Here is a 27,802-nt window from a genome sequence, read left to right as displayed (position 1 = left end):
ACACAAAAGAAACTACACACCATATTGATCTACATGACAGTACTGCAGTTAGTTGCAGAAACAGATTACCCCAAAAACCCTTGCTGCAGTCATAGCAAATCCTCACAAATTATGTTCAGGAAATGCATGACACAAATTTTTGTCATACATTTGTCATGACACACTTCAAAAGCACTGTTTTAACTGAATAAAATTAAACAAATGCCATTTTTTTTTTGTCAATTCTGCTCCAAATTATTTCAAAATAATAGTACAAACTCATAAGGGATTTCAAGGTACACAATACTATAGCAAATGTTATTTCATTTTACTCCTGGGATCTTCAAAAATTTTCAGAGAGGAAAAAACCCCACAAATCTAAAAGCAAAACAGAATCACTCTTCTGATACAATTATTCACCTGAACATTATATGAGAAAACAAGCTACATAGCATGCTTGTAAATATGTCAAAAGAGTTTTTAAATTGTCAGCTCAATACAGGCAATGCACTGAATCTGTAATCTCAAAATGCATCTCTATCTCCATGGATTTTTCACACAGACTCTCATTGCATCATACAAACTCTTTTCAAAAGATCCAGTTATCACCTTTTTGTCTTCTTTTTTTTTTTCTTTCCATGATAACTAAGAAAGATTCTGTTAAGTGAGTGCCTACCTACAAAAAGCTGGCTGTTGAGCTGCAAGCGAATATGCCCGTCAGGTGGAGCAGTGTGAAACCTTTGAGGAAACTGATCTACTTGTAAGGATGCCTCTTTGATGTTTCGTTCGGCCTTCACATAATGCCACTGGTTGTCGTTTAAGGAAGTGAGTGATTGCACTGTAACTTCACTAGGTCCATTTCCAACATCAAATGAAAAAAGCACTTCAGATGGAGCTAGAAAGAAGTCAGTAATAAAGGATATTTAAATTATTTCATAGTTAATTGGTTCACAAAATCACAAAGTGGCAGAACAAGTTACTTTAAGCAGTAGCCTATTATTTACTGGAGTAAAACTGATTGTTTACTCAGAGGAAAAGTTTACTTCAAGAGGCCTATACTCAAAGTTCATTCTTCACACACATTGACAGTGAGAACAATGATTCATTCACAGCATAAAAATCAAACCTTTTGTGGACATCTAGAAAGCATAGTAGTCAAGAAACAGTAAAATGTGATGGCTTCATTATTTTTCAGTTTGGATAAATAATATCTCTTGACTACACACTAATTGGTTATCATTGTTAGCTATATTTAAATTATCACCACTATAATCCAATCGATATCTTTTACTGTCTATTTGCATTTGTTTTACTCACATAATCTCTACAAATATCAGAGGGTAAACTTTGATGTAGTTTCTAAGGCGAATTGAGGTGAATTATATTGAGTGATTTCTTAAGCAATATTTCACATTACATGAATTTATAGTTGGCTAAAAAATCATAACCAGGTCTTTGCAGGTCAAAATAGATAGATGAAATTGAAGATTTGAGAATTTTAACTATTCTCCCTGAAACAGTTTCTTTCATATATTCAAAGACATTCATGTATGAAAACAGGTAATCCCTAAAGAAGGAATTACCATAATTTTTAATTACTAAGGAGTTGATTAAAGGACTAGAGGTATGAGAAGATTCCGTGAATCTTGAAGAAAGGTTCTCATTTATGTCATTGAATTCTGAGAGAAAAGCAAACCAATTTGGAGTGGTCAAGAGAAATAAATCAGCTTCAAACAACATTTTCAAAGATGCATTTACTGATTAAAAAAAAAATAAATCAATGGGTTGGGTTGGTTTTGGGTTTTTTTTTCACTTTTAAAAGATACATTAGACTTCTTAAAATATTTAGATCCACTTTGGCCAACCTTTAGACTGAGTAATGCCACACACTTGCAATCCCTTAAACCCTGAATCTCATTGTTATAAAGTACTTCTCTGTAACAGTTGAACCTGAGAGACAAATGTAAAATGACAAATACATCAAGCATTTGACTTACTAAATAAGATAGAGCATAATATGAGATCAATTTTTAAACAGAATGCCTTTTATAATAAATGATCTCTTCCGCATAAAATAAAAATCAAGTGATTTTATACAATAATAAGAAATAGATTATGTCTAAAAATAGTTCCGTAGTAAAATGAGTTTCAGGATTAATTTGTTTCATTTGGACAAAGTTGAGAGCTCAGTCTCCCCTTAATTAGGGGTAAAAGGAAAAAAAACAAGCCACACAGTAGGAGAACAAAAGCAACAGAAACTCCATGTGATTGGGTAAAGAGAATTTCTGCTGAATGTTACCTTCTGTAGGGAGGTCTTTGTAATCCTCTGGATACAGTTGCAGTGAAGCCTGAAAACACAAATTCTGCTTTGAACTCACTGAATGTGCCTATTAAATAGCATATCAGAATAACAGATCTGGTAAATAATGTTACTGTTTAGATTTTAAAGGCAAGAAATCACATAATAATAATAATTTTGAAATAACCACTGAAATAATGAATTATATTAATATGACTAAAAAAAAAGTAATATAATCTTGAAAAAAGGGAACTAATCCCAGAAGTTCCAGAAATGAAGGCACAGATAGCAAGGATGGTTGTATAGTCATCTGTTGGAGTGTCTGAACTTTGACCAGAAAATGTCCGAAAAAGTGAAAAATATACTCAATTAACTTTTATAATCTTTTTAATATTTCTGCTAAAACCAGCTACACAGCAAATTTGGAAGAAATTTAGCATTTATATGCACAGTGGTAAAACCACTTGTGAAAGGTATACCACAGGACATGGAGAGGTGCTGAGTGAGTTCTAAAATTTGTCCTCTTGTGATAAAGGACTGAGGCAAACAGCACTTAGGTAATTTCATGGGCAGCAGAGGAGGGTACATCCAGGAATTCTCTTTTGGTGCAAAATATTTTGTGGGCCCTACCTAACTTGGTGTTACTCGAAAATTTTCTGAACATTTCAGAGACTTCAATGGCTCTGATGCATTCAAACATAGGCAGAACACAGCTATAGATTGGCAAAGTGGAGCAGAAGATGCAGTTGATGGTAATCATGGAGAGCGGTCAGTGGCTAACTGCGATTAAAATAACTAAACAGACAGCAAAGTCATTGAGAACCATTCAGAGTATTGAGTTTGAACATCACATGAAGAAGCAGAGAGTGATTACCATGTTGTATGCTACAGAATACAAACCCAAGCACTTTCCGTAAAGGAAACAACTGAATTTCACTTGTCCTATTAACAATAAGTTAATAACTGGAACAAAGATCAACTACTGCATATTGGACTCTTCAGAACTATTTCCAAAGCAACTACGGAAGACTCTTCAAACTAGTACACCATAGTGTTCCCAACCCTACTTTAACTTTCTATTTAACTCATTGTTTTTAAATAGGAAATAACCCTTCAGTGACCACATGGTATAAAATAGTTACTCAGACTTTCAGCTATAGGATGTAAGCTGCAGTCATATAAGTATTTAATAGAGTACTATTCAGAGTTGAATGAGCCTTGTTGCTTTCTACCACTTCTGCAAAAGACCACAGGAACTCAGACAAAAATTCAAAGACTCAAGTTCTTTATAACTCTGTAAAAAAACATACCAAGTATTTTCTTCAAGATGTTTCACTTCCTCTGTGTTTTAAGATACTGTTAGGATTCATGCCTTTATTTTTGCAAAAGCTTTGTAAAATATTATACGCAAATGCACTGTGGTGTTTATAACTTCATTAAACCAACCAAACAACACTAAACGTCACGTTTCTTGTTAAGACTCTTTGGCAAAGTTAGACTTAAAGGTCTAAAGATTATTATGTCATAATGAAAAGAATTAGATACAAAGCTTTAGAACAATCAATAAAGTGCTAAGAAAAATCATTGTGTACACAAGTGTGGAATGCCAAATATTAATGACATAATGAGTTTTAAATAATTTCTAACATTCTGATCTTAAACATTGACATTTTCATTAGCCATTGATTTATGTGGAACTATTAATAGAATATCAAGTGTAGGTTGGTAATTTACATTCACAACTATTATAAAAGATTATGTGATGATGAAATCTAAATGACCCTGTACAATATGAAATGCTCAAGGTGATTATTTTTTTTTTTTTTAAGGGAGAAAAGTAAAAGGCATTTGTGATGGAAACGTACATTGCTAGTTTCTGACAATATTACACTCAGTGAAAACGCATAACTCTGGCTCCACTACAAACAATCCTACCCATGATGTACAAAAATTTATACGTCTCTATATTCAACTAGTTAGGATGTTTCTGGAAAGGAACAAATATCTCTACATGCTACACAATAATGTGATGAACTTCGTTTTTCTCAATGCTAAAAATACAGAACAGTTCAGCCTTTCACTTTCTCTCATGCCTCACTTGTAAAAAGTCATGTCAAAACCATAAGTACAGAGTAGTTTGGACGCTTATGAATGAATGGTACAAGTAACATGAGTTTATCTGCATACTGTTATTCTGAAGAAAGAGTAATGGTCTTCTGCCAAGTTTCTGAATAAATTTACTTCTTAGAAGCATGACTTGAATGCTTCCATGATCTAACTGTTTATTTTGAAAATGGAAAATCATTTATCACTCAAGAATGTAATAGTTGGTTCAGAGATTCTCCACTGAAGTGCTGACCTAGTACATTTTCTGTATCGCATTACACAGAGGTTATAATGCTACTGTATTTTCACCTGTTCTCAGAACTTTAATGGAAAGCAGCTCATACTCTTGATAAACATGGCAAAATCATTGTTGAAAACAGGGTATTTTTCAAATAAAGCATTACAGTTTAAGATAACACAAACTAAATTGATTAAGCATTGTGTAATATTCTATCATTAAACTGCCTACAGAAGAACACAAGAGGCATTTTCCAGTTTGTTTCAAAACCTTAGATTATTAGCATCAGAAAAAAAAAACCAAGCAAGCAGAATAGTTTACTTTTTAATAAAGATACATTAACTTTTCTATTGTTATTTTGCATTATATGATATATTATACATATATATTTATTTCTACTTCTCATTGGAAAATAATTGAGTGTGATAACACAAAGGATTTGTAAAAAAATAAGGAACTGTCTAATCCCAAGGTAAAAAGAGTTCTGAAGAACTCTTACAGGCACCTATCAAGTATAACACTTTTTCATTTATGTGGCATTTCAAATTAACCCAAAAGTTTTTTTAAAGAATACTTCACCTTTTTACATATTCTCCCTTTTAATAATGAATAATATAATACTAAAACATTGAGTCAACTAAGATAAAGCTTTAACTTTATGTTAGTCCTTTTACTGATTTTAGTGAGATATTTAATTTTCTCTTGTGCAACAAAAATTTATTCATGTGTAAAAGTCTAAAGATCTGCGAATGTACAAAGCAAAGAAGAACAAGAGGAAGAAGAAGAAGAAGAAGAAGAGAAAAAAAAGGGTAAAAGATGAGAAAATGTGACTAAGCTAGGACATTGTGCCACAGAAAATCTGAGTTAGATATTGCGACTGAGTTAATCACCCAGCAGCCACATGTAACGCTTGACCTTAAAATCTGGAGGGAGAGAATTTGGTGGCAGAGATGCAATAAGCAAGGGAAGGAAGAATAGTCTGAGCATTCAGGGTCTAATTGCTGTGCTCTTAGGTTAAGAACCCTTTAGGGCAGAAATTATCTTTGAATAAACAGTTGTATAGTCTCAGTGCTAGAATTTTTGGGGTGATTGTAAAGCTCCAGTAGCAGTAACAAAAGTAATAAAGCTAGAGAGCAGTTTTAAATATCCCCTCTTTAAGTTAACTCTAATTTAGTCTGACTAAAAGTCAGAAATAGTAATAACAATAGCAATAGCAATAGTAATAGTAATAGTTGTATTACTTACAGTATAACTCTATCCTTATGAAATCTTGAATTCCCAGGTTTTCTAAAAAAACTCCTGAGGAAGCAGTAGTTTTAAAGAAAAACGAGACATCTGCACTGAGCTCTCCATGGAAGGTGGGGAAATGAAGGTACGATGTCTCTGTGTTGAAGGATGCTGAATTCCAAAATGTTCCTGGTTATCAAAATGAAAGGTTAAGTGACAGATAAACAGTGTTATCTAATATTGCCAGTATAACTTTTATAATCAATTAAGCAAAAGAAAGTGCCCACGTGTAGGAAGGAGTTACATTGTTCAGAAAGTCTAACTTCCGCAGAAGCCTCATGCTTAGTTTATAAAACAAAAAGTGGTGGTTACTGGAGACACAGAAAATGATTCAACAAGAACAATTAATTTATTCAGTTCAGGCAACCAAAAAAAAAACAATTAATGGGAAATAAAATGCCTGGCATCTCAGCTAGACAGTCCAGTTATGGCATGATGTATCCTTGTACGAAATAAACGTAGGAGTTTTGAATGAAGTACTATACCTCCATTAGCTAGTATACACTATAACTGTGACAGTGGTTACGCATATTACTCACATAAGAAGGAAAAGAGTTTTGTTATTGTTTTACCAGATAACACAAAGAAGGTGGGATACAACTCCTAGTAATTACTGTAGAAGGAATAATAAAAAAAAAAATCTTATTTAGTTGTCTGCAGCTCAGAAATTCATATAAATTCTTACTTACATGATAAATCCCATGTAAATCATTTTTACTTATAAAAAAGTTACAAGATCAAACAGATATTTTCCTGGTTTGATTTTTCTTTTAGCTGGCATTTAATCATAATTTGTTAGATTTCATTCTTGATGATTAAAAAGTTTATGGAAAAATCCTCTTCTAGTAAGAACATAATCTGCATTTATGGTGTTCAACTAGAAGTACCTTGTTATTATTGCTGAATTCTTACAGATGTATCTGTATTTCTTTATTAAGCTATATTGCTTTCTAAATCAAATGAGGCATTCAGTATCTTCCTGTCTAACTGAACAAGGCCATTGCACATTCTCCTGATAACGCTGTAATCTAGACCTAAATACTGTACAAAATTGTGGTTTCTGCTCCAGGCACTCTCTGGGTTTAGTGTAAGAGAAATTTTTTTCTTCTTTTTTTAAGTTTCTCTCTGATCTGCAAAATCAAAATCTATGATACAGTGTGACACAAAGGGCTGGTCCACAGCCCAGTGAAGTAAAATTAAAGTCCATTCACTAATTCCTCCTGAATTTTTAGCAGGGTTTTAGTCAGAGTTCAGATCCCACACCTAGAAAAAGCAGCTTGGCTGGATGTTCATGCATATTCTGGCAATTGCTTGCTGTGGCACTCAGCGCTTGGGAGTACTGCCAGACATCACAAGTTAGACCAGCCATCAGGACAACTTTTATATGGTAGGGCAGAGTTGTGAACAGATGGCTCAGGCTACAAGAGGTAAGCATAGCTTTGCACCTTCCTCTCAATGCTGTCTGATGGGCTTCTTGAAGTTATCATCCTGCTCAAAATGCCATCGAATAAAGACATCAGCCTCACATATTGGGGCTCATATTCCTCATTTTAAGCTCATATTCCTCAACTCTTTCAGGTCATAGTTCCCACAGAGCAAAATTCACCACAGTTATGACTTAAGTATATAATGGCTATTTAAAAAACAAACACAATACAAAGTCTAATACTAGTAATTTGCACAAAAATTGTTAAAACATTGCTAGTAATTAGAAGAGAGACAATAGCAGCAGTAACAGTCCAGTAGAGTAATGATACAATTAGCTTCAATGAAGAATTTAAATGATCTTTGGAGAAGGGCAGGGATAGTAAGTTTTATTCTTCCTCTCTTAATTTCGTGTCTTATCTACCTGTTCTTTTTCTTAGCTCTGAAAATTGTGTGATTTATGAATGTTAAGGTACTCTATTCTATCTAGCCCTCTAAAAGGGTTAAATATCAAACTAGAAAAAGTATATCACAAAGTATCTTATGTTGTGAAAAATCAGGGTGGGAAAATAATTTCTTCTATTTACAGTATCTGGCTTACAGTCTCTTATTTAGATTTCTGGAACTGCCAAATGCCATGTAGTCAATAAATCAATAATATTTAACATTTTATCTGTTTGTAAGACTGCAGTTTTCCTATGGGTAAAAAAACAAACAAAAAAAAAAGATCCTCTTTGTTATAAATAAAAAACAGCATATTTATATTGCAAAAGTTACTTTCATTTTTGGCATATAGCAACTAGTTTTACCATCTTAAAATTGTAAAGTGAAAGAGGAACAAATGAGAACAAGACAGATAAATTAACCATTTTGATGTTGCAAACAAAAGAAATTCTCAAAACAACTGTTTTTCTGCAATTTCAAATTCTAGCAGTCTTCAAGTTTGTAATCAAAACTAAAATTTATTTATTACTTGTATCAATTCTTCTTGGTATGTCTAAATCTTGCAGCATCATTCTTTCAGTGTGAAACTCCAGCAGGGATAGTGAGTGTTGAAGCAGAGAAAATAAAGTCATGTTGCTGAAAAATATTTTGTGTATGTAGTTTTTGACTAGTGACCCCTTTTCCCCCAGACAAAGAAAAATCTCAAATTGACGTGTGTCCTGGGTTCAGCTGTAGCAGTCATTTTTCCTCCTTCTTAGTAGCTGGTGCAGTGCTGTGGTTTTGATTTTCAGCCCAGGAAGAACACTGATAACACCAATGTTTTTAGTTGTTGCTAAGTAATGTTTATTCCAACCAAGGACTTTCTCAGTCTCATGCTCTGCCAGGGAGGAGGGGAAGCCAGGAGGAAGCAGAGACAGGACACCTGACCCAAACTAGCCAAAGAGGTATTCCATACCATGGCACGTCATGCCCAGTATATAAACTGGGGGGAGTTACCCGGAAGGCCTAGATCGCTGCTCGGGTCAGGCTGGGTATAGGTCGGTGGATGGTGAGCAATTGTATTCTCTCCCCTTGTTATTTCCCTTATCATTATTATCATTGGTGGTAGCAGTAGTGGTTTTGTATTACACCTTAGTTACTGGACTGCTCTTATGTCAACCCGTGGGAGTTACATTCTTTTGATTCTCCTGCCCACCCCTCCGGGAGTGGGGGGAGGAAGAAGGGGAGGAGTGAGCGAGCGGCTGCGCAGTTCTGAGTTACCGGCTGGGCTTAAACTACGACAACACAGCACATAAAATACTACACAGCTCTTACAGATGAATATAGCTAAGGAACACTGCTGTTAATCTGGAGGTGCTTGTTGTGTTTTAAAAACAGCTGTAGTGTTTGTAAAGATAACATTCAATGTACTTTCCATCTTTTCCATATTCTGCCTCTTAAAGTGATTTTGTGAAACACTTAAAAAGTACTGAAAGATCTTCTAGCAGGGTGTGCTCTTCTTTCTAAGAGCAGCTTCTGGTCTCTAGTACAGCCACAGGATCTTTGAATTTCACTAGAATGTCACTGTGATCAGATTGTAAGTGCACAGCAGTAGTAAGGTAAAAGGTTAATACTATAGAAGGCATGCTCATTGTAAATTGCAGATGCCATTAGCCTGTCTGATCTACACTACTGGGTTATCTGATCTAGACTAGCAGTGGATGCTCAGGACTTTCCCTGATGTCTTTGGTCTGCTCCTACCTACTTGGTGTCTTAAACTGATCTTTAAGTTATGCAGTCATCTGCTATTTGTATCCTAATGGTTTTGGTTGATTGGTTGGTTGGTTTGGTATTTAGTTTTGTTTAGGGGTGTGTGTGTAGTGTGTAATGGGGAGTGTGTGCTTCACTATATTCCTGTGCAAAACCAAGCAGGAAAATCACCACTACCTATTACATGTCAGTTTTACTACATGGAAAAATTTCCCTTTCTAGAGTGCAGCAGAGAGAAGGCCAAAATTACTGAGAGGTGCACAAATTGCTTCTTCTAAAGCTATGCTGCTAATGTTATGACATCTGACTAGCTGACAACTGTTTGCCTCTGAGAATGTGTAGAGTTCAGCTGCCCCACCTGTATCACTACTTCCAGCTCTGCTACATTGCTTATTAGAAGATTTATAGATTAAAAGACCAGAAGGGAAAACTGCTGTCATCTGATTTGACCTCTGATATGCTAGAGAATATATAAATTCCCTGATTTAATTCATGTTTGTAAAAGAGTATGTATTCTAGAAAACAAATATTAAATCAATTCAATTTAAATTTGTCCATTTATGGAAAATTTACGAATGCTCTTACTATCAATTTTTACGTGTATTTATGTCTGCACATACACTCAACCCACTGGCCTAACTTAAGTCCTGACCACTGGATCTTTTTCTGACTTTTTCTCCTGCTTTCAAGAACATTATTTGAAAGTCCATGCTTGGTGGAACTCCATTTAAGTTGAGTATATCGTCTCAGATTTTGCCTGAATTAAGCAGAGATATTTAGCTTAAGAGGCCTTCAGTAAAAAATGCATCTCAACTTCTTTAAAGCAATCCTTAAATCTTACATCCTTTTTATATAGCATAAAACTAACCACAGACTTGTATTAAACTTCTTGATTATGCAGGAAATAGTGAAGAGGATCAAAATAATGTTGATTACACTGAGGTTAGAACAAAAATAGATTAATATGATACAGCTAAAGTTACTATATCCAAAGCTAAAATTATTACATCCAAAGCTTACGCTGGTCTTTTTGATTTAAATGTTGAACTGGGAATTCACAATGAGTGGATTATCTGCTCTCATTGTCCTGGGTTCAGCTATAGCAGTCATTTTTCTCCTGCTTAGTAGCTGGTGCAGTGCTGTGTTTTTTAACTTTCAGCCTGGGAACAACGCTGATAACACCGATGTTTTTAGTTGTTGCTAAGTAATGTTTATTCCAACCAAGGACTTTCTCAGTCTCATGCTTTGCCAGGGAGGAGGGGAAGCCGGGCGGAAGCAGAGACAGGACACCTGACCCAAAATAGCCAAAGGGGTATTCCATACCACAGCACGTCATGCCCAGTATATAAACCGGGGGGAGTTACCCGGAAGGCCCAGATCACTGCTCGGGTCGGGCTGGGTATCGGTCGGCGGGTGGTGAGCAATTGTATCCTCTCCCCTTGTTATTTCACTAATCGTTATTATCATTGGTGGTAGCAGTAGTGGTTTTGTGTTATACCTTAGTTGCGGGACTGCTCTTATCTCAACCCGTGGGAGTTGCATTCTTCCCATTCTCCTCCCCATCCCTCCGGGAGCGGGGGGGAGGAAGAAGGGGGGGGGAGGGGAGTGAGTGAGCGGCTGTGTGGTTCTGAGTTACCGGCTGGGCTCAAACCACGACAGCTCTTTGTGGCGCCCAACGTGGGGCTCGAAAGGTTGAGATAACGACAGATCTGACCAGAGTGTGTTTAATCATATTTGTGATAAGCATTCATTGTTACTACTCGTCACAATGGTGATTATTTGGCTCTCAGACATGTTGCGCTTGATCTCAGAGTTTCAGCATGTTGTACCTTACTTACAGCCACTATTTGCTGTTTTAGCGTTTATCGGCTGGGGGGCCTGGGCTAAGGTTCTTGTTTCACTGTACTTCATGGTAATGACTTGTAATACAATAGACTCATTGATCATGAAACTGGTCTGGTTTGTGCTTCCAGCGTGGCCATCACCACTATACATTGGGAGGTATATAATGAAATATTTTAGCAATTGCATATCTTTTTTTTTCTCCTCGGGGGGTAAACTTACGAAGGAAGCATTCTTTTTCACCCCCCGTTCCCCCACCAGCCTATTTGCAACAGCAATTGAGAGTTCTGAAGGTTTTAGATGGCCTTTGAGTACCCTTGAAACCTGCCTGCTGATTGTGCTGGGGATCAGCATGTTGGCAAACATACGGAGTGTGTTTTACCCACGGCCATCCCGTTGTAGGAACATCCTATTTCGTTTAATGTCAAAAATTCAGCAGTATCAGGTTCGAATCTGGTCTAGGGTTAGACGACGATATAGGAGGACCACCAGGAGATTTTCCCTGAGGCTGGACAGTTATGAGTGGCAGGGTGTGTGGGATAGTATGGGCAAGTACCTAGGCCAGTGGGCCCCTCCAGTGCTTTGGAACTTCACCACTGAACAAGTGCAACATCCGGAAAAACTAGTAAAACGCTTAAACGAGGTGTGCTGTCGTCCTGGTTATACCAGAGAGGGACAAATTTTGGCAACGTGCTGGGGCTTGGCCTATGCCTACAGAGCCCTGCTCAACACTATCCATCACCTTCAAAGGGAAAAAAATGTCTCTGGATCTGATGGCAAAGCAACAGACAACGCAGCTATGCCAACTACAAGCACAGCAGCTACTCAGACCCTGACCACAACAGTCAACACAGCTACTCCAAGTACAGCAGCTACATCAACCCCAGTGACAAGCACAACAGCTACTCAAACCCTGACCACAACAGACAACGCAACTACTCCAACTTCAAATACAGCAGTTACACCAACCCCAGTGACAAGCACAACAGCTACTCAAACCCCGACAGCAACAGACAATGTGGCTACTCCAAGCACCACAGCCACACCAACCCCAGTGACAAGCACAGTAGCTACTCAAACCCCGACAGCAACAGACAATATAGCTACTCCAAGCACCACAGCTACACCAACCCCAGTGACAAGCACAGTAGCTATTCAAACCCCGACAGCAACAGACAATATGGCTACTCCAAGCACTGCAGCTACACCAACCCCAGTGACAAGCACAGTAGCTACTCAAACCCCGACAGCAACAGATAATGCAGCTGTTGGTGTTACTCAACTCCCAAGCACAACAGCTGCACCAACCCCAGCAATAGACATTGCAACCACTCCAATCCTAGTGGCAGACACTGCAGCCACTCCAACCACAGTGACAAACACTGCAGCTAAACCAAATGGCCAGTTTGGGACAATGTCTGTTGCCCCTGTAAGCAAAAGCAAACGAAAGGCACAAAGAGCAACCCGTGAAGCGAAGAAAGATGAAGACCCAGTGCCATTACTATATGCAACAGCACCTGAACAAAAGTTACTACTACGTGGGTCAGAGGAAGAGGAAGAAGAAGAAGAGGTCACTTCTCGACCCCGGACCTCAACCGAACTGCGGAATATGCGAAAAGATTTCACCCGTCTTCCAGGGGAGCACATTGTCACCTGGTTGCTCCGGTGCTGGGACAATGGGGCCGACGGTCATGAACTAGAAGGTAGGGAAGCCAAGCAGCTGGGATCACTTGCTAAGGAAGGAGGAATTGACAAAGCGATTGCAAGAGAGAAGCGAGCCCTCAGTCTTTGGAGGCGGCTCCTGGCAGCTGTGAAGGAAAGGTTTCCCTACAAAGACGATATTACGAATCGCTCAGCCAACTGGACCACGATAGAGAAAGGCATCCAGTCCCTGAGGGAATCAGCCATTATAGAGATGATCTATCGTAGGCCGGATTCCAGGAACACATCCGTAGACCCAGATGAAGTCGAATGTACACGACCCATGTGGCGGAAACTTACACGGAGTGCGCCATCATCATATGCCCACACATTGGCATCAATGACCTGGAATGACGGAATATCACCAACAGTGGATTGCCTGATTCGTCAACTCTGAGAGTTCGAAGACAATCTCACCCCTTCCATCATTTCAGCTGTGGAAAAACTGTCCCAGGAGTTCAAACAATTGAGAGACGATTTATCCGATCTATCCAGCTCTCCACGCGTACCAACCCATGTCTCAGCTATCAACAGAAGGCGCCCTACTGTTTGAGAAAGAAAATATACGAGGTACACGCCACGGGCCACCCTATGGTTTTACCTGCGGGATCATGGAGAAGACATGAGAAAGTGGGATGGAAAACCTACTTCAGCTCTGGAGCAACGGGTGCGTGAACTGAAGAGGAGAACAATGGTCAAGGATGATCCTCCCAGGAAAGCTGCTGCTCCAGTCTCTGGCGAGCAGTTTCCCAGATGGAGCGAAAGAGCTGATTTTACTCCAGCTCCTGTGATAAGGAATACTAATCCCTTTCTACAAGACAGAAGTGGAGAATTTTGTGATCACTATTAGAGGGGCCCTGCCTCCAGCCAGGTGGAGGAGAGGGATAATCGGGTTTACTGGACTGTGTGGATCAGATGGCCTGGCACATCAGTCCCACAGAAGTATAAGGCTCTAGTAGATACCGGTGCACAGTGTACTCTGATGCCATCAAGGTATCAAGGGGTGAAACCCATTTCTATTTCTGGAGTGACAGGAGGATCCCAAGCGTTAACTATGCTGGAAGCTGAAATCAGCCTGACTGGGAGGAAGTGGCAAAAGCACCCCATTGTAACTGGTCCAGGGACTCCATGCATCCTTGGCATAGACCATCTCAGAGAGGGTATTTCAAAGACCCAAAAGGGTATAGATGGGCCTTTGGTATCGCTGCCTTGGAGACAGAGGAAATTAAGCAGCTGTCCACCTTACCCGGTCTCTCAGAGGATCCTTCTGTTGTGGGGTTGCTGAAGGTCGAAGAACAACAAGTGCCAATTGCGACCACAACAGTGCACCGGCGGCAATATCGCACCAACCGAGACTCCTTGATTCCCATCCATAAGCTGATCCACAGACTGGAGAGCCAAGGAGTGATCAGCAGGACCCGCTCACCCTTTAATAGCCCCATATGGCCAGTGCAAAAGTCTAATGGAGAGTGGAGATTAACAGTAGACTATCGTGGCCTGAACGAAGTCACACCACCATTGAGTGCTGCCGTACCAGACATGTTAGAACTTCAGTATGAACTGGAGTCAAAGGCAGCCAAGTGGTATGCCACAATTGACATTGCCAATGCATTTTTCTCAATCCCTTTGGCAGCAGAATGCAGGCCACAGTTTGCTTTCACTTGGAGGGGCGTCCAGTACACTTGGAACCGACTGCCCCAGGGGTGGAAACACAGCCCTACCATCTGCCATGGATTGATCCAGACTGCACTGGAACAGGGGCAAGCTCCAGAACACCTGCAATACATTGCTGACATCATCGTGTGGGGTGATACAGTGGAAGAAGTTTTTGAGAAAGGGAGGAAAATAATCCAAATCCTGCTGAAGGCCGGTTTTGCCATAAAACGGAATAAGGTCAAGGGACCTGCACAGGAGATTCAATTTTTGGGAATAAAATGGCAAGATGGACGCCGCCAGATCCCCACAGACGTGATCAACAAGATAATAGCAATGTCTCCACCAACTAACAAGAAAGAAACACAAGCTTTCTTAGGTGTTGTGGGGTTCTGGAGAATGCACATCCCAAATTACAGTCTGATTGTAAGCCCTCTCTACCACGTGACCCGGAAGAAGAATGATTTCAAATGGGGCCCTGAGCAACAACAAGCCTTTGAACAAATTAAACGAGAAATAGTTCATGCAGTAGCCCTTGGACCAGTCCGGGCCGGGCCAGATGTGAAAAATGTGCTCTATACCGCAGCTGGGGAGAATGGTCCTACCTGGAGCCTCTGGCAGAAAGCTCCAGGGGAGACTCGAGGTCGACCCCTTGGCTTTTGGAGTCGGGGATATAAAGGATCCGAGGCCAGCTACACTCCCACTGAAAAAGAGATACTGGCAGCCTATGAAGGGGTTCGAGCTGCCTCAGAAGTGATTGGAACTGAAGCGCAGCTCCTCCTGGCACCCCGGTTGCCTGTGCTGTGCTGGATGTTCAACGGCAGGGTCTCCTCTACACATCATGCAACTGATACTACATGGAGTAAGTGGGCCGCACTAATTACACAACGAGCTCAAATAGGAAATCCCAGTCGTCCGGGAATTCTAGAAGTCATCATGGACTGGCCAGAGGGCAAAGATTTTGGGATGTCACCAGAAGAGGAGGTGACGCGTGCTGAAGAGGCCCCACCATATAATGAACTGTCAGAGAGTGAAAAGCAATATGCCTAGTTTACTGATGGGTCCTGCCGTATTGTGGGAAAGCATCGGAGATGGAAGGCAGCTGTGTGGAGTCCCCTGCGACAAGTTGCAGAAACTGCTGAGGGAGAGGGTGAATCGAGTCAGTTTGCAGAGGTGAAAGCCATCCAGCTGGCCTTGGACATTGCTGAACGAGAAAAATGGCCAGTACTTTATCTCTATACTGACTCATGGATGGTGGCAAATGCCCTGTGGGGGTGGTTGCAGCAATGGAAGCAGAGCAACTGGCAACGCAGAAGTAAACCCATCTGGGCTGCTGCATTGTGGCAAGATATCGCTGCTCGGGTGCAGAACCTGGTGGTGAAGGTACGCCACGTAGATGCTCATGTACCCAAGAGTCGGGCCACTGAGGAACACCAGAATAACCAGCAAGTGGATAAAGCTGCTAAGATTAAAGTGGCTCAGATGGACTTGGATTGGCAACATAAGGGTGAATTATTTTTAGCCCGGTGGGCCCATGACACCTCAGGCCATCAAGGCAGAGATGCAACATATAGATGGGCTCGTGATCGAGGGGTGGACTTAACGATGGACACTATTGCCCAGGTTATCCACGAATGTGAAACATGTGCTGCAATTAAGCAAGCCAAGCGGTTAAAGCCTCTCTGGTATGGAGGACGATGGCTGAAGTACAAATATGGGGAGGCCTGGCAGATTGACTCTATCACACTCCCACCAACCCGCCAGGGCAAGCGCTATGTGCTTACCGTGGTGGAAGCAACCACCGGCTGGCTGGAAACATACGCTGTGTCCCATGCCACTGCCCGGAACACTATCCTGGGCCTTGAGAAACAAGTCTTGTGGCGACACGGCACCCCAGAGAGAATTGAGTCAGACAATGGGACTCATTTCCGGAACAACCTCATAGACACTTGGGCCAAAGAGCATGGCATTGAGTGGGTATACCACATCCCCTACCATGCACCAGCCTCTGGGAAAATCGAACGGTACAATGGGCTGTTAAAAACTACACTGAGAGCAATGGGTGGTGGGACTTTCAAACACTGGGATACACATTTACCAAAAGCCACCTGGTTGGTCAACAGTAGGGGATCTGCCAACAGGGCTAGCCCAGCCCAATCAGAACTTTTACGTACTGTAGAGGGGGATAAAGTTCCTGTGGTGCACATAAAGAATTTGTTGGGGAAGACAGTCTGGGTTATTCCTGCTTCAGGTAAAGGCAAACCCACTCGTGGGCTTGCTTTTGCTCAGGGACCTGGATATACTTGGTGGGTAATGCGGGAAGATGGGGAAGTCCGATGTGTACCTCAAGGGGATTTGATTTTGGGGGAAAACAGCCAATGAACTCAATTGTACGCTGTTGCCTGCTCTATAACACTTTTATAGCCCACCAGCTAGATATCTTCAGGTCACCAGCCATTGACCCTGGCTTCCCTCCGATCATCACCTCAACAAAGAACGAATTTTGAGGAAACCAGACGAGCTCAGCAGTGACCAGATGAGTTTGGCGGTATCATCAGCAGGCAACAACCCAACACTATGTACCGTCCCTCCTGCCCTGAAAGACTATTACAAGAGATGGAGCCTGACATCATGGACTGGATGAGTTCAGCAATTTTACAGGGATTGGTCCATGGACTAGGGAACGATATCTTTCTCTGTGTGTGGGTGTGGGTGTATATATATGTGTATATGTGGGACAGGGGTGATGGTGTGCTGAGAGATGTGGGATCTGAGCATGACGTGAATGGTATGGAATAAGGGGTGGATACTGTCCTGGGTTCAGCTATAGCAGTCATTTTTCTCCTGCTTAGTAGCTGGTGCAGTGCTGTGTTTTTTAACTTTCAGCCTGGGAACAACGCTGATAACACCGATGTTTTTAGTTGTTGCTAAGTAATGTTTATTCCAACCAAGGACTTTCTCAGTCTCATGCTTTGCCAGGGAGGAGGGGAAGCCGGGCGGAAGCAGAGACAGGACACCTGACCCAAACTAGCCAAAGGGGTATTCCATACCACAGCACGTCATGCCCAGTATATAAACCGGGGGGAGTTACCCGGAAGGCCCAGATCACTGCTCGGGTCGGGCTGGGTATCGGTCGGCGGGTGGTGAGCAATTGTATCCTCTCCCCTTGTTATTTCACTAATCGTTATTATCATTGGTGGTAGCAGTAGTGGTTTTGTGTTATACCTTAGTTGCGGGACTGCTCTTATCTCAACCCGTGGGAGTTGCATTCTTCCCATTCTCCTCCCCATCCCTCCGGGAGCGGGGGGGAGGAAGAAGGGGAGGGGGGGGAGTGAGTGAGCGGCTGTGTGGTTCTGAGTTACCGGCTGGGCTCAAACCACGACACTCATTTATCTGTTTGTACTATTATTTTGCAGTTGAATTTGCATATTTCACCCCCCCCCCTTTTTTTATTTAATTCAAACAAGTATCTGACACTCCTCCAAATATCTTACTAGATACCAATACCACCCCACCAGTTTGCCTTTACCAGTACAGAAATCCCTCAAAAGTTTGGCCAAATTTACTGTAAATAAACTCATATTGAAATATATATTATCTTTATATTGCATTGCCCTATCCTTATATTAAGTTTCTTTCAATTAAGATTTGTATCATCAATTTTTGCTTTTGGCCAAGAATCAGTCTGATTTTGACAGATTATAATTACTCACTGATCATACATAATTTTGGCACATTAGCTTTCCGGATATTTCTATATGTCCTAACAGTTATTAGAAATTCATAGTAATGAATTGGAGTATTTCCAGTCAGTTCTTGCAAGGGAAAAAACAATGAAAAAAACCTTGAATGGTGTGTTTTTTCTAAAAATCTACTCATACTAACTGAATCTCTTTATTACACTTTGTCAACATGTGGCTTTTTTCTTGAATAATATAAAAAATTATGGAGATATCTTTTTTTTCTTTATTTAAAAAACCATAATATTTCTGTCTATTAGTGCTCCCAAATTTCTTTTGTCCTCTTATGCTTCAAAGTCTTTCCTCTTATGCTTCTGACCTATACCTATTCAGCTGGTATAGGTCAATTTTATTCTTAACTTTCACTATATTTAGACATATTTTTCAATCTGATACCAGCAGCGCTGGCATAAAATTTATTAGAATTTTGTATTGTTTGCAGAAAAGGAAAATACAGTGATATATTTTAAATGTTATAGAAACAGGTGAATGCCACCCACATGTGTAGAGACAAGTGTCACCAAACTCTGTGGCCTAATTTCTCTAAATGGTCATATTCCTCTAGAATATTTTTACTTACATTCACCTTGGCATCTTACAATTAAAGATAGCTAACTAGCACAAATGCCAAGAAAAAATTATAAATATTATAGAATCATAACATCATAGAACGGTTTGGGTTGGAAAGGACTTTAAGATCACCTAGTTCCAACCCCCTGCCACAGGGAGGGACATTCTTCACTAGGCCAAGTTGCTCCAACTGCCATCCAACCTGGCCTTAAACACTTCCAGGGATGGAGCAGCCACAACTTCCCCGGGCAACCTGTACCAGGGCCTCACGACCCTCACAGTCAAGAACTTCTTCCTAATATCTAATCTAAATCTCCCCTCTTTCATCCTAGAGTCATTATCCTTTGTACTATCACTACATGCCCTTGTATAAAAGTCCCTCTCCAGCTGTCTTGCAGGCCCTCTAGGTTACTGAAAGGTTGCTATAAGGTCTCCCAGGAGCCTTCTCTTCTCCAGGTTGAAAAAGCCCAAATCTCTCAGCCTGTCTTCATAGAAGAGGTGCTCCAGCCATCTAACACTCTGCATAGTCCTCCTCTGTACTTGCTCAAATGGGTCCATATCCATATCTGAATGGAATTTTATACATAAAAAAGCCCCTGTACTGGTATTGCTTTTGCTATTATTTTTCTTTTATTAGGTTACTCTTTCCTGCTTTGTTCTAGCAAATATAGTTAGGTTTTATAAAAGCAACGCACTTCATTGAAGAGTCAATCCATAAAACCTAACAAAAAGAAACAAGTACAGAAAAGTAATGTTAAATAAAAGAGTCAAAATAAAAAATGTGCAATGAAGAATGGGCAACTTCTCCTGGACTACAATGATACATGACTTCTTAGAGGTACCTATTGAAGTAACTCTGAGTGGGAAACTTAGCCGACAGTGGTTTATGACAATTCACTTCAAAAAAACTATTTATTTATCTGCTTGATTTTAATTATTTTAATCTCTAAATAGATTTCCTACAAGGACTAGATTATTGCTGCATTTAGAATTTGTGATCTTTTGGTTTTGAATCATTTAGTGAAGTCTAAGTGTATCACAAATACAAGTAAACCTTCTCCCATACTTTTTCATATAGTATGCCAGTGAGTTATTCAGAAGAACTTGTGTCTTCCAGAAAGAACAAACCAAGTGCTTAATAAAAGAACAGACTCTTGGAAGTAGAATTGTATAATTTAGTTTTAGAGAGTGAGAGAAACAGAAATAAGTAATAAACTCTTTGGAAAGTTCTCAAATCACACTTGTGAATCCAAAAAGATATCTTTTTATTTTTTGACAGCACTTCCGAGAAATGGGTATTTTCTACTACCTCTTTTTTGTGTTCTCCTCCTATCCAAAGGTGCGGAAGAAAATAAATGTCATTAAAAGTGAATTTAATTAGGCCTTCATGGTTATCTCCAGCCTCAGATTAGAAAAAAATCTTAATAAACATCTGCTTCTTTCCTGAAGTTTCAAAGCATTATGAGTGTATTACTGCGATCTCACAACACAGTTGAGACTTCATCAGTTTTGACCACTGTGAAATTTAACATGTAGAACTCAGAAACTACTACAACTCATAGGTTTCTACATTTTCTGGAAAACTAAAGGTTAAAAAAAATTTTCTTCATAAAAACCACTGCTGATACAAAAAGACCAGTGCAAAAAATTCCAACAAGTTGTACACTCAGTCATTTGCAGTATAATGATTAAAATTATATGATAGAATATTCATTGCAATATATATAATTATATCATATATGATAAAGTGTATTAATATAATTTAATATATATATTATGCATCATCCATTACATATGCTATAGTCTGTATTATATATTATTTTAATATAAATTATGTAGAATGATATAGTGTGCTAATTATATAATATAAATAATTTATTATATATTAAATATTTTATGGCTTATGCATCAGATTATACAATACTTTATATTTTTATATTGTATTACATATTATCATACAATCAATATTTTTACTCAATAACCTGCACTTTGGGTTTATGCAAAAATTCTATGATTTTATGTTAATTTTTCCTTCAGAAATTTCCTTCAAATTTTAGTCCCTACCTCCCTGAAAGCATGTCATCTCTTACCATCTTTGTCTTTATGATATAAACAGCTGAGAAATATTACACTAAGAAATATTACACTAATGCTGCTTTTATTTAAAAATCAAAGTGAACATTCCTTTTCAAAGTATTTTTTGTGTAAGTACCATTAACTGCTATATTCTGCAAGGTCTTTTCATTGAGATTATTTTAGTCCTCAATTGCCTCTTTCAGAAGTTAAATTCTATGACGTAGTCTCTGACATTCAGAGTCTGAGTTCTTGTGCTTGTACGCATGATATTTTAGAATTCTCTATTGCAGCTTGTCTAGAAATACAGTGATCATTTAACATCAGTGTGAAATTTTGCCACAATTCAATCACTCAGAAAAAGGAAACATCAAATAAAGGCAGGGAAGTCACTAGGTGTCACTGCTGTCTATGTGTTTTAATGATTCACTCGGGGAAGCTAGTTGGCTTTCACATTTTAAGATTTGTGATAATTGGGGTCAGGTTATGTAATTAATTATAGTTGGGAACTTGGTGAGTAATGAAATTGAAATTTTTCCCACTTATTAGTACTACAGAAGCTGCAAATACTTCTGTTTCATCGTTGGCATTATCCCTGGTTTCATTGCCCTTGGCCACAATGGAGGTCTGCTGCATCATAGGCTAAATGAGCATGGGCAGTCAGTTGAGAGACGTGGTTATTCCCCTTTACTCAACACTTGTAGACAACATCTACACGCTGCCTTCAGTTTTAGAGCTTAGAGTACAGGAAAAACATTAACAAACAGGAATGAGTATGGGAGAGGCCACCAGGATATTCAGGTCTGGAGCACTTTTCCTGCCTTTCAGGCTGAGGAACCTGGGCTGGTTCAACTTGGATGAGGGATAGCTTTGTGGGGGACATGACAGTAGCCCCCGAAACCTACCGTAAAATTACTAAAAAGATGGAGCCATGCTCTTTGTACTGGTGTAAGGTGCAAGTATCAAAAAAATGGGTATAAGTTGAAACAACAGTATTTCAGGCTTAATCTAAGTAAAAGAAATTCACTATGGCACACAGGCTGCCAGGAGATGCAGTGTAGGCAGCATCCTTGCGAGCTTCAAGCTCCAATTTGACAAAGCTCTGAGAGACCTAGTCTGAGCTCATGGCTGATTCTACTCTAAGTAGGAGACCTCATTAGTTCCTTTCCACTCTTAATTATACCATAATCCTATATCATAACCCCATGATTGAACAGTTCTTTGGTAGGTAGGATAAATGATGAGCTCACAATCAGATGTCAGACAAATGATAAGGAAGCACTCAACAGGGTATGTTTTATGTCTTATAAATTTTTATAGCAAAATTAGAATGCACTGCTGTAAGGCACATCTGTTAACAAATCTTCCAGGCATAATTTCCCTGAAAAGCCACAGGAATGAAATCAGAGATGGCATAAAAATAAAAACATGCTAATTTATATTTATTTATCTATGCAGTCTCCTGAGTGAACCTAAAAGTATAGATAGGTATTTTTTACTGAAATTAATTTCCTGTTATTCATAAAGGCTGAAGAAATTTGTAAATAAAACACATCATATTACTATGAAGAAAAATCACATAATGAATTAAAATAGATATTACAGCAGCCATGGAATTTTGTGCAATAATTTACTACTTAACATAAGCCAAAATCTGTTTCCTTTGCTGATAAAGATGGAAAATAATGAAATCATAAATGTCATCACAAATATTGACTAAGGTATCAGTTTTACTCCACTTGTCTCATTACCTTTAAGTAATTTCTTCACATATAATATTTTTCCAGTTAGTACATACAGGATGTATAACCTTTATGATTTGAATTACTGTATAACTTCCTAAATTTTAAATTTTTATGTGGAGTTGAAATTTTACTCATAGGTATTGCATATACTGGATTCATCTCCTGCAGTATAGTTGGATTAATCTCCTGTAATATGTTTTCATTGTTGCGCAAACACTCAGAAGTTAATAAGGTTTGGTGATGGAAGCATGCGTATCTAGTGAAACGTATGTTCCCAAGATATGATAACCAGTTATGAATTCCCCTTCATGTAATGCTTTATTGATAATTTAATTCAAATTGTATAAACAGACTGTACTCAAAATAGCTGTTTGAAAACTATACAGTTTCTGTCTTCAATATTGATACTTGTCATTGGCAATATATCTCTACAATTTTACACTGGTTTGCACTAGACCATGGTGTTTTGTCTTTTTCCTTTGTAATTACTAAAAGATCTGGATGAAATTTTTACAAAAGTGTATCTTAGGCTGCTTTTCAAACAACATTTAAAATTATTGCAATCAAAATCTGTTGATGTTTAGCAAAACTCTGCAGTTGTTACTTACTGTCACCACGGCAAAGCAAAGGTCCCAGTTTGTAAGCTGCTTCAGAATTTGGTCTGTCAGTATCTGTGATCACAATTTCAGTTACTGGTAGATGATCTTTGTAGGAAAGGAATCCAGTATCATTAGTCCTGAAAAAGTAAAAGAAAGCTACATCTCCTAAATGTTTCTGACAAATGTGTTATTATTCTTAACACATTGCTGGGGAAAAGAATCAAATTCTGACAAACGTGCTGCATAACTCTCTAGGTAATACAAGAAACTGTGAATACAAACCTACGCTTTGGTATTGATATTGTGATCATTTGACTTAGCAAATTAATACTAAGGGGGCAGATTTTTGGTTGTACTTGTTTGCATGAGAGAACTCTTTTTGGCATAAATGGGTACCTGACTGGCTGCCCAAGATAATGTATTTACCCATGTGAGTGCTTTTATGTTGTTGAGGACATACTGTGTCTATAATTGGCCTTCTCTTCATTATGGAATAGTAAATGGCTTACTACAACTTTTAAATAAGTCTAAGTTTGGGGTTTGTTTTCTTTTCTTTTTTCACTTTGACAAAACTTAAAAAAATAAAGAAGATTACAAAGTCATGCTTAGTGTACAGGAAAAGCAACATATGCTATAAATATGTAACTATTAGAAAAAGAATTATACAACCTAGCACTCAAAACACACATACAGTACTTGTAATCTTAGACCAAATTCCTTGTTCAAAATATCTGACAACTTAGTGTCAGAACAGAATGTAAAAATTTCATAAGCACCAGTTTTGGCCCTAAACTTGCTTCTCCTGAAAGCCTGGAAATATTCAATCACTCAGGACCATTCTGGAAAATTAAATTTGTCCATTCAATCCGTTTATGGTTGAATCTTCCTTTTAATGGGCAAAGACAGAGACAACAGAACAAACTCAGAGAGGGAGTCAATCTGGAACTCACACTGCTCAGAGATTAAACACAAGACACACAACTCAGGAAGCAAGTCACCATATTTCTCTGGGAATGTAGCTAGGCTTAACAACCCCCTTTCTCAGTATACCGTGTATTAGGACGGAGACAACGTGAAGGATTCCATCCTTGTGCTGAATGAAATGAGAGATTTCCCCCCACACCCATCCTTCCTCCTTTTACTAACATCACTATATTTCCACTGCTTATAATTTCTGTTTATGTGTCTTGGAGCATGGTGCAAACAAATGTACATTTTTTTTCCATGAGACATTTTTGCTTAAGTGAGAAATGCAAAACATTTTTTTTTTAATTATAATTTTTGATGAGATGAGATATTGCAGATTCCTAATTTAAAACTGAAAAAAATCCTCAAAACACTGAAGAAAATGTAATAAAACTATGCTGCAAATAAAGGGAAACTGAATAGTAACTAGCTTGCCTCTTCTGCAGAGAGGATTTGCATTTTTGTAGATCTTTAAGAACAGATTTTCTTTTTTTAAATGGCATATTTTTTTGTTTTAGACTTAAAGATTTTTGATGAGTCAAATAAAGAATTTTAGAGCTAAGTCTATGTCCAAACTATGAAATAAAACAGAATATCAAAACCATATTTTCAAAACCACTCTGCAAGTAACTCTGGGATTCTGTGCTCTGAAAGCATCTCAAACAAGTACTGATTCTACCTACTTTTTTCACCTTGCGAACAGTATTGAGTCAGCTGATTCAAACCAGTAGTCTCTAGGGAACCAAATGTAATATTAAGCACAACTACTAAAACAAGCGTAAACATTGCCTCCATAACATTAGAGTTACTGAGATAAGTGACTACTTAAACTGAAAATTAAAATGTCAAAAGTGAATACATACAAAATATAAAACAGAAGACATTATATTTTTAATGTAACAAACTCATCAAAATGTCTGCACTTTAGACAGTCAGAGTGTCTATAGCGAAGACATGCATATTATCCTCTATCTACTTTATTTACAAGTATGTTACCTTTATAAATTAACCTATGTATGTGCGCATGGATTAAATGAATGACAAAACTGAGCAAGAATGTATTACATATACTTGCAACTACTCAAAATCATCTCTTAAAATGAGTTAATCTTTTAACACTTATTTTACTGTTGGGAATCAAAAATTGTTTGTATTTTTGTACAGCACAATGATAGGGAAATTCTTATGCTTCTGTATATTTGTTTAATTTCTTTATTGAAATGAGAACAGCAGATATTACTCTGTGAGTTTTACTGCATATGCAAATTCTTTCCCTACAGAAACTTTTGAAGCTTGTAAAGAATTGTTCTTTGACCAACGCTTTATTGTATTTTCATTTCTGTATTTGTGTTCCCTGCTCATGATGGGAGAATAAGCATCTCCCAAACAAATTCACTAGTAGTTCCTTTAAAAAAAGCAGGAGATATATAACTTGAGGAGAAAATAATGTATTGCTTCATTTTGTACACATGGATACGTTCCTAAGTACCTTCCTTGCATTTTTTTATTTTTCAAAAAACAGATGTTAATAAATTTTATTAACATGCTTATATTAACATAGTAACTGAATCTGATCTATATAAGCTAAATATGCTTTACAAGTTGAAAAGGTTAAAAGTTTCTCCCGTAGAAAAGTTTTCACTTGGAAAGTCCTTTCCTGCTTTAGAGTCCTATACTGTACTGGAGCTGTTGTTGAAAAAGTTGTATTTGATCCCCTTAATTGAAAAGTCAGGGTCTGATTTGACACTGTAACAGGAACTCATCTCTTACAGTACTTATTCCAATGGGATCATAAATAATGTCAAAGAATCTCAAGTACAAGTGGAAGATCTACATTTTAGAAATCCTTCCATCCCCTTAGAATAGGATTCCATATGAATTCTTTCTTTTGCTGAGAGCAAGGGTGTCCAATTTTAATTATCTAAGTTGCAAATGACAAAAAAGAAGGTAAAAAGTCTAAACTTAAAAGTATAATTAAAAATTACATTAGAAATTTATTTTTGTTTAATTATTTTCAGAATTCTAAAACTAATAACTGAAGTTGTACTAAAGACAAGAGCTAATGTCTTAATATATATCATGCAATATACTGAAAAACTAGAAAATATCTGTATTAAAGTAAACCCTTTCCAGAATTCATAGTGAAAGAATTAGCAATAATACTTAATGCATATAGAATCATAGAATCAACTAGGCTGGAAAAGACCTTTAAGCAAGATCTGTGTTCTGTGCCACCAAAGAAACAGGTGGCACTATCATATTTTAAATTTACATCAGCCTTGGTATTCTAAATGTGCTAAGGCCTGTATATTTTCTTTATTTACTTTCCAGGGAAAATACTGTGAATAAACAACAGTAAAAAGTCACCATTCATCTCTGTCTGCATCACAATTGCAGTAATGCTGTGAATCGATACAGTTCCCCTCTAATCCACAAGCACACTTTTGCACAGCTGGCAAGGATCCTCCCCAATAAGTCTGTGTTTCATTGGTTCTTCCAATCCACCAGCTCAGTGGCATCCCACCTAAAAGGTAGGTTAGAGAAAATCAGTGACTAGTCTTGTCTTCTACTTCCTTCAGATTTTCTGATCCAAGCAAGTTTCCAAAAGATAAAGCAGAGAAAGGTCAACAATTGGAAAAAAAAAAAACCTACTACATTTATTTGATAATTATTCATTTTAATACTTCATTATCAGGTATTAAATTATTGTCACAGGTTTTTGCTTGCATTAGTGGAAAAGTGAACTCACAGTCCCTAGCTCAGCCAGCCATGATATTAGAATCACTTATCTTAAGCAGTCCATTTATATAATTCATTTTAAAATAGTCCACTAAAGAGGAGATACCATCACCCTAAGAATTGGGGTAGTTTATATTCCTCAGTAAATACCAATTTCGGATCATGAAACCACCAGCAACAAAATGAGAAGAGTTTTCACCTGTGCAGAAATTGTCTCATCCCACTACCAAGAGTACTACAGAGTACTACTACCTACATCTGTGATGAATGTTGAGCAGCTGAATAGTGGTGTTAATCAGAAATGCCCAATGACAGCTGTTAGGTCACAGGCAGCAGATTCAGAATTTATATACTTAGCAGCAGAAATCATGCTAATGGCGCTACCATAAGCAAGATGAATTATCTGGTGAGCAGAAGTGAGGTTTCCCAGGACTATTATATCTCTGTGTGGTGCATCCAGTCAGCACTATTTGTAGCAAGGTGATAAAACTGGATGTTTTCTTAATGTTACAATACTGCAGATTAAGCTTAAAGATGTTGCCAAGCAAGCACAGCAGCAGGAAATATATACTGAATAGATAATAACTAAAAGATATAAAGTATAAAGATAAACCATCTCAAATGAGAAGGAAGAAGGGTGACAGATA

General features: G+C 38.2%; 1 protein-coding gene across 4 annotated transcripts in view; it reads right to left on the bottom strand.

Moving 5' to 3' along the window:
* CNTNAP4 (contactin associated protein family member 4) overlaps positions 1–27,802 on the bottom strand; it is a 256,407-nt gene that overhangs the window by 25,759 nt on the left and 202,846 nt on the right. For all 4 annotated transcript variants that reach the window (XM_030470203.1, XM_030470204.1, XM_030470205.1 and 1 more), the window contains 4 exons: positions 26,784–26,940; positions 23,460–23,587; positions 5,868–6,038; positions 656–874 (listed from right to left, as the gene is read on the bottom strand). In XM_030470203.1, the coding sequence (XP_030326063.1) occupies positions 656–874; positions 5,868–6,038; positions 23,460–23,587; positions 26,784–26,940 (675 nt within the window). The remainder of the gene's footprint in view (positions 1–655; positions 875–5,867; positions 6,039–23,459; positions 23,588–26,783; positions 26,941–27,802) is intronic.

Source organism: Strigops habroptila, chromosome Z (assembly GCF_004027225.2).
Source record: "Strigops habroptila isolate Jane chromosome Z, bStrHab1.2.pri, whole genome shotgun sequence".
NCBI lineage: Eukaryota > Metazoa > Chordata > Aves > Psittaciformes > Psittacidae > Strigops > Strigops habroptila.
The sequence above is the reverse complement of the archived record's forward strand: the minus strand, read 5'-3'. Positions and strand labels throughout refer to the sequence as shown.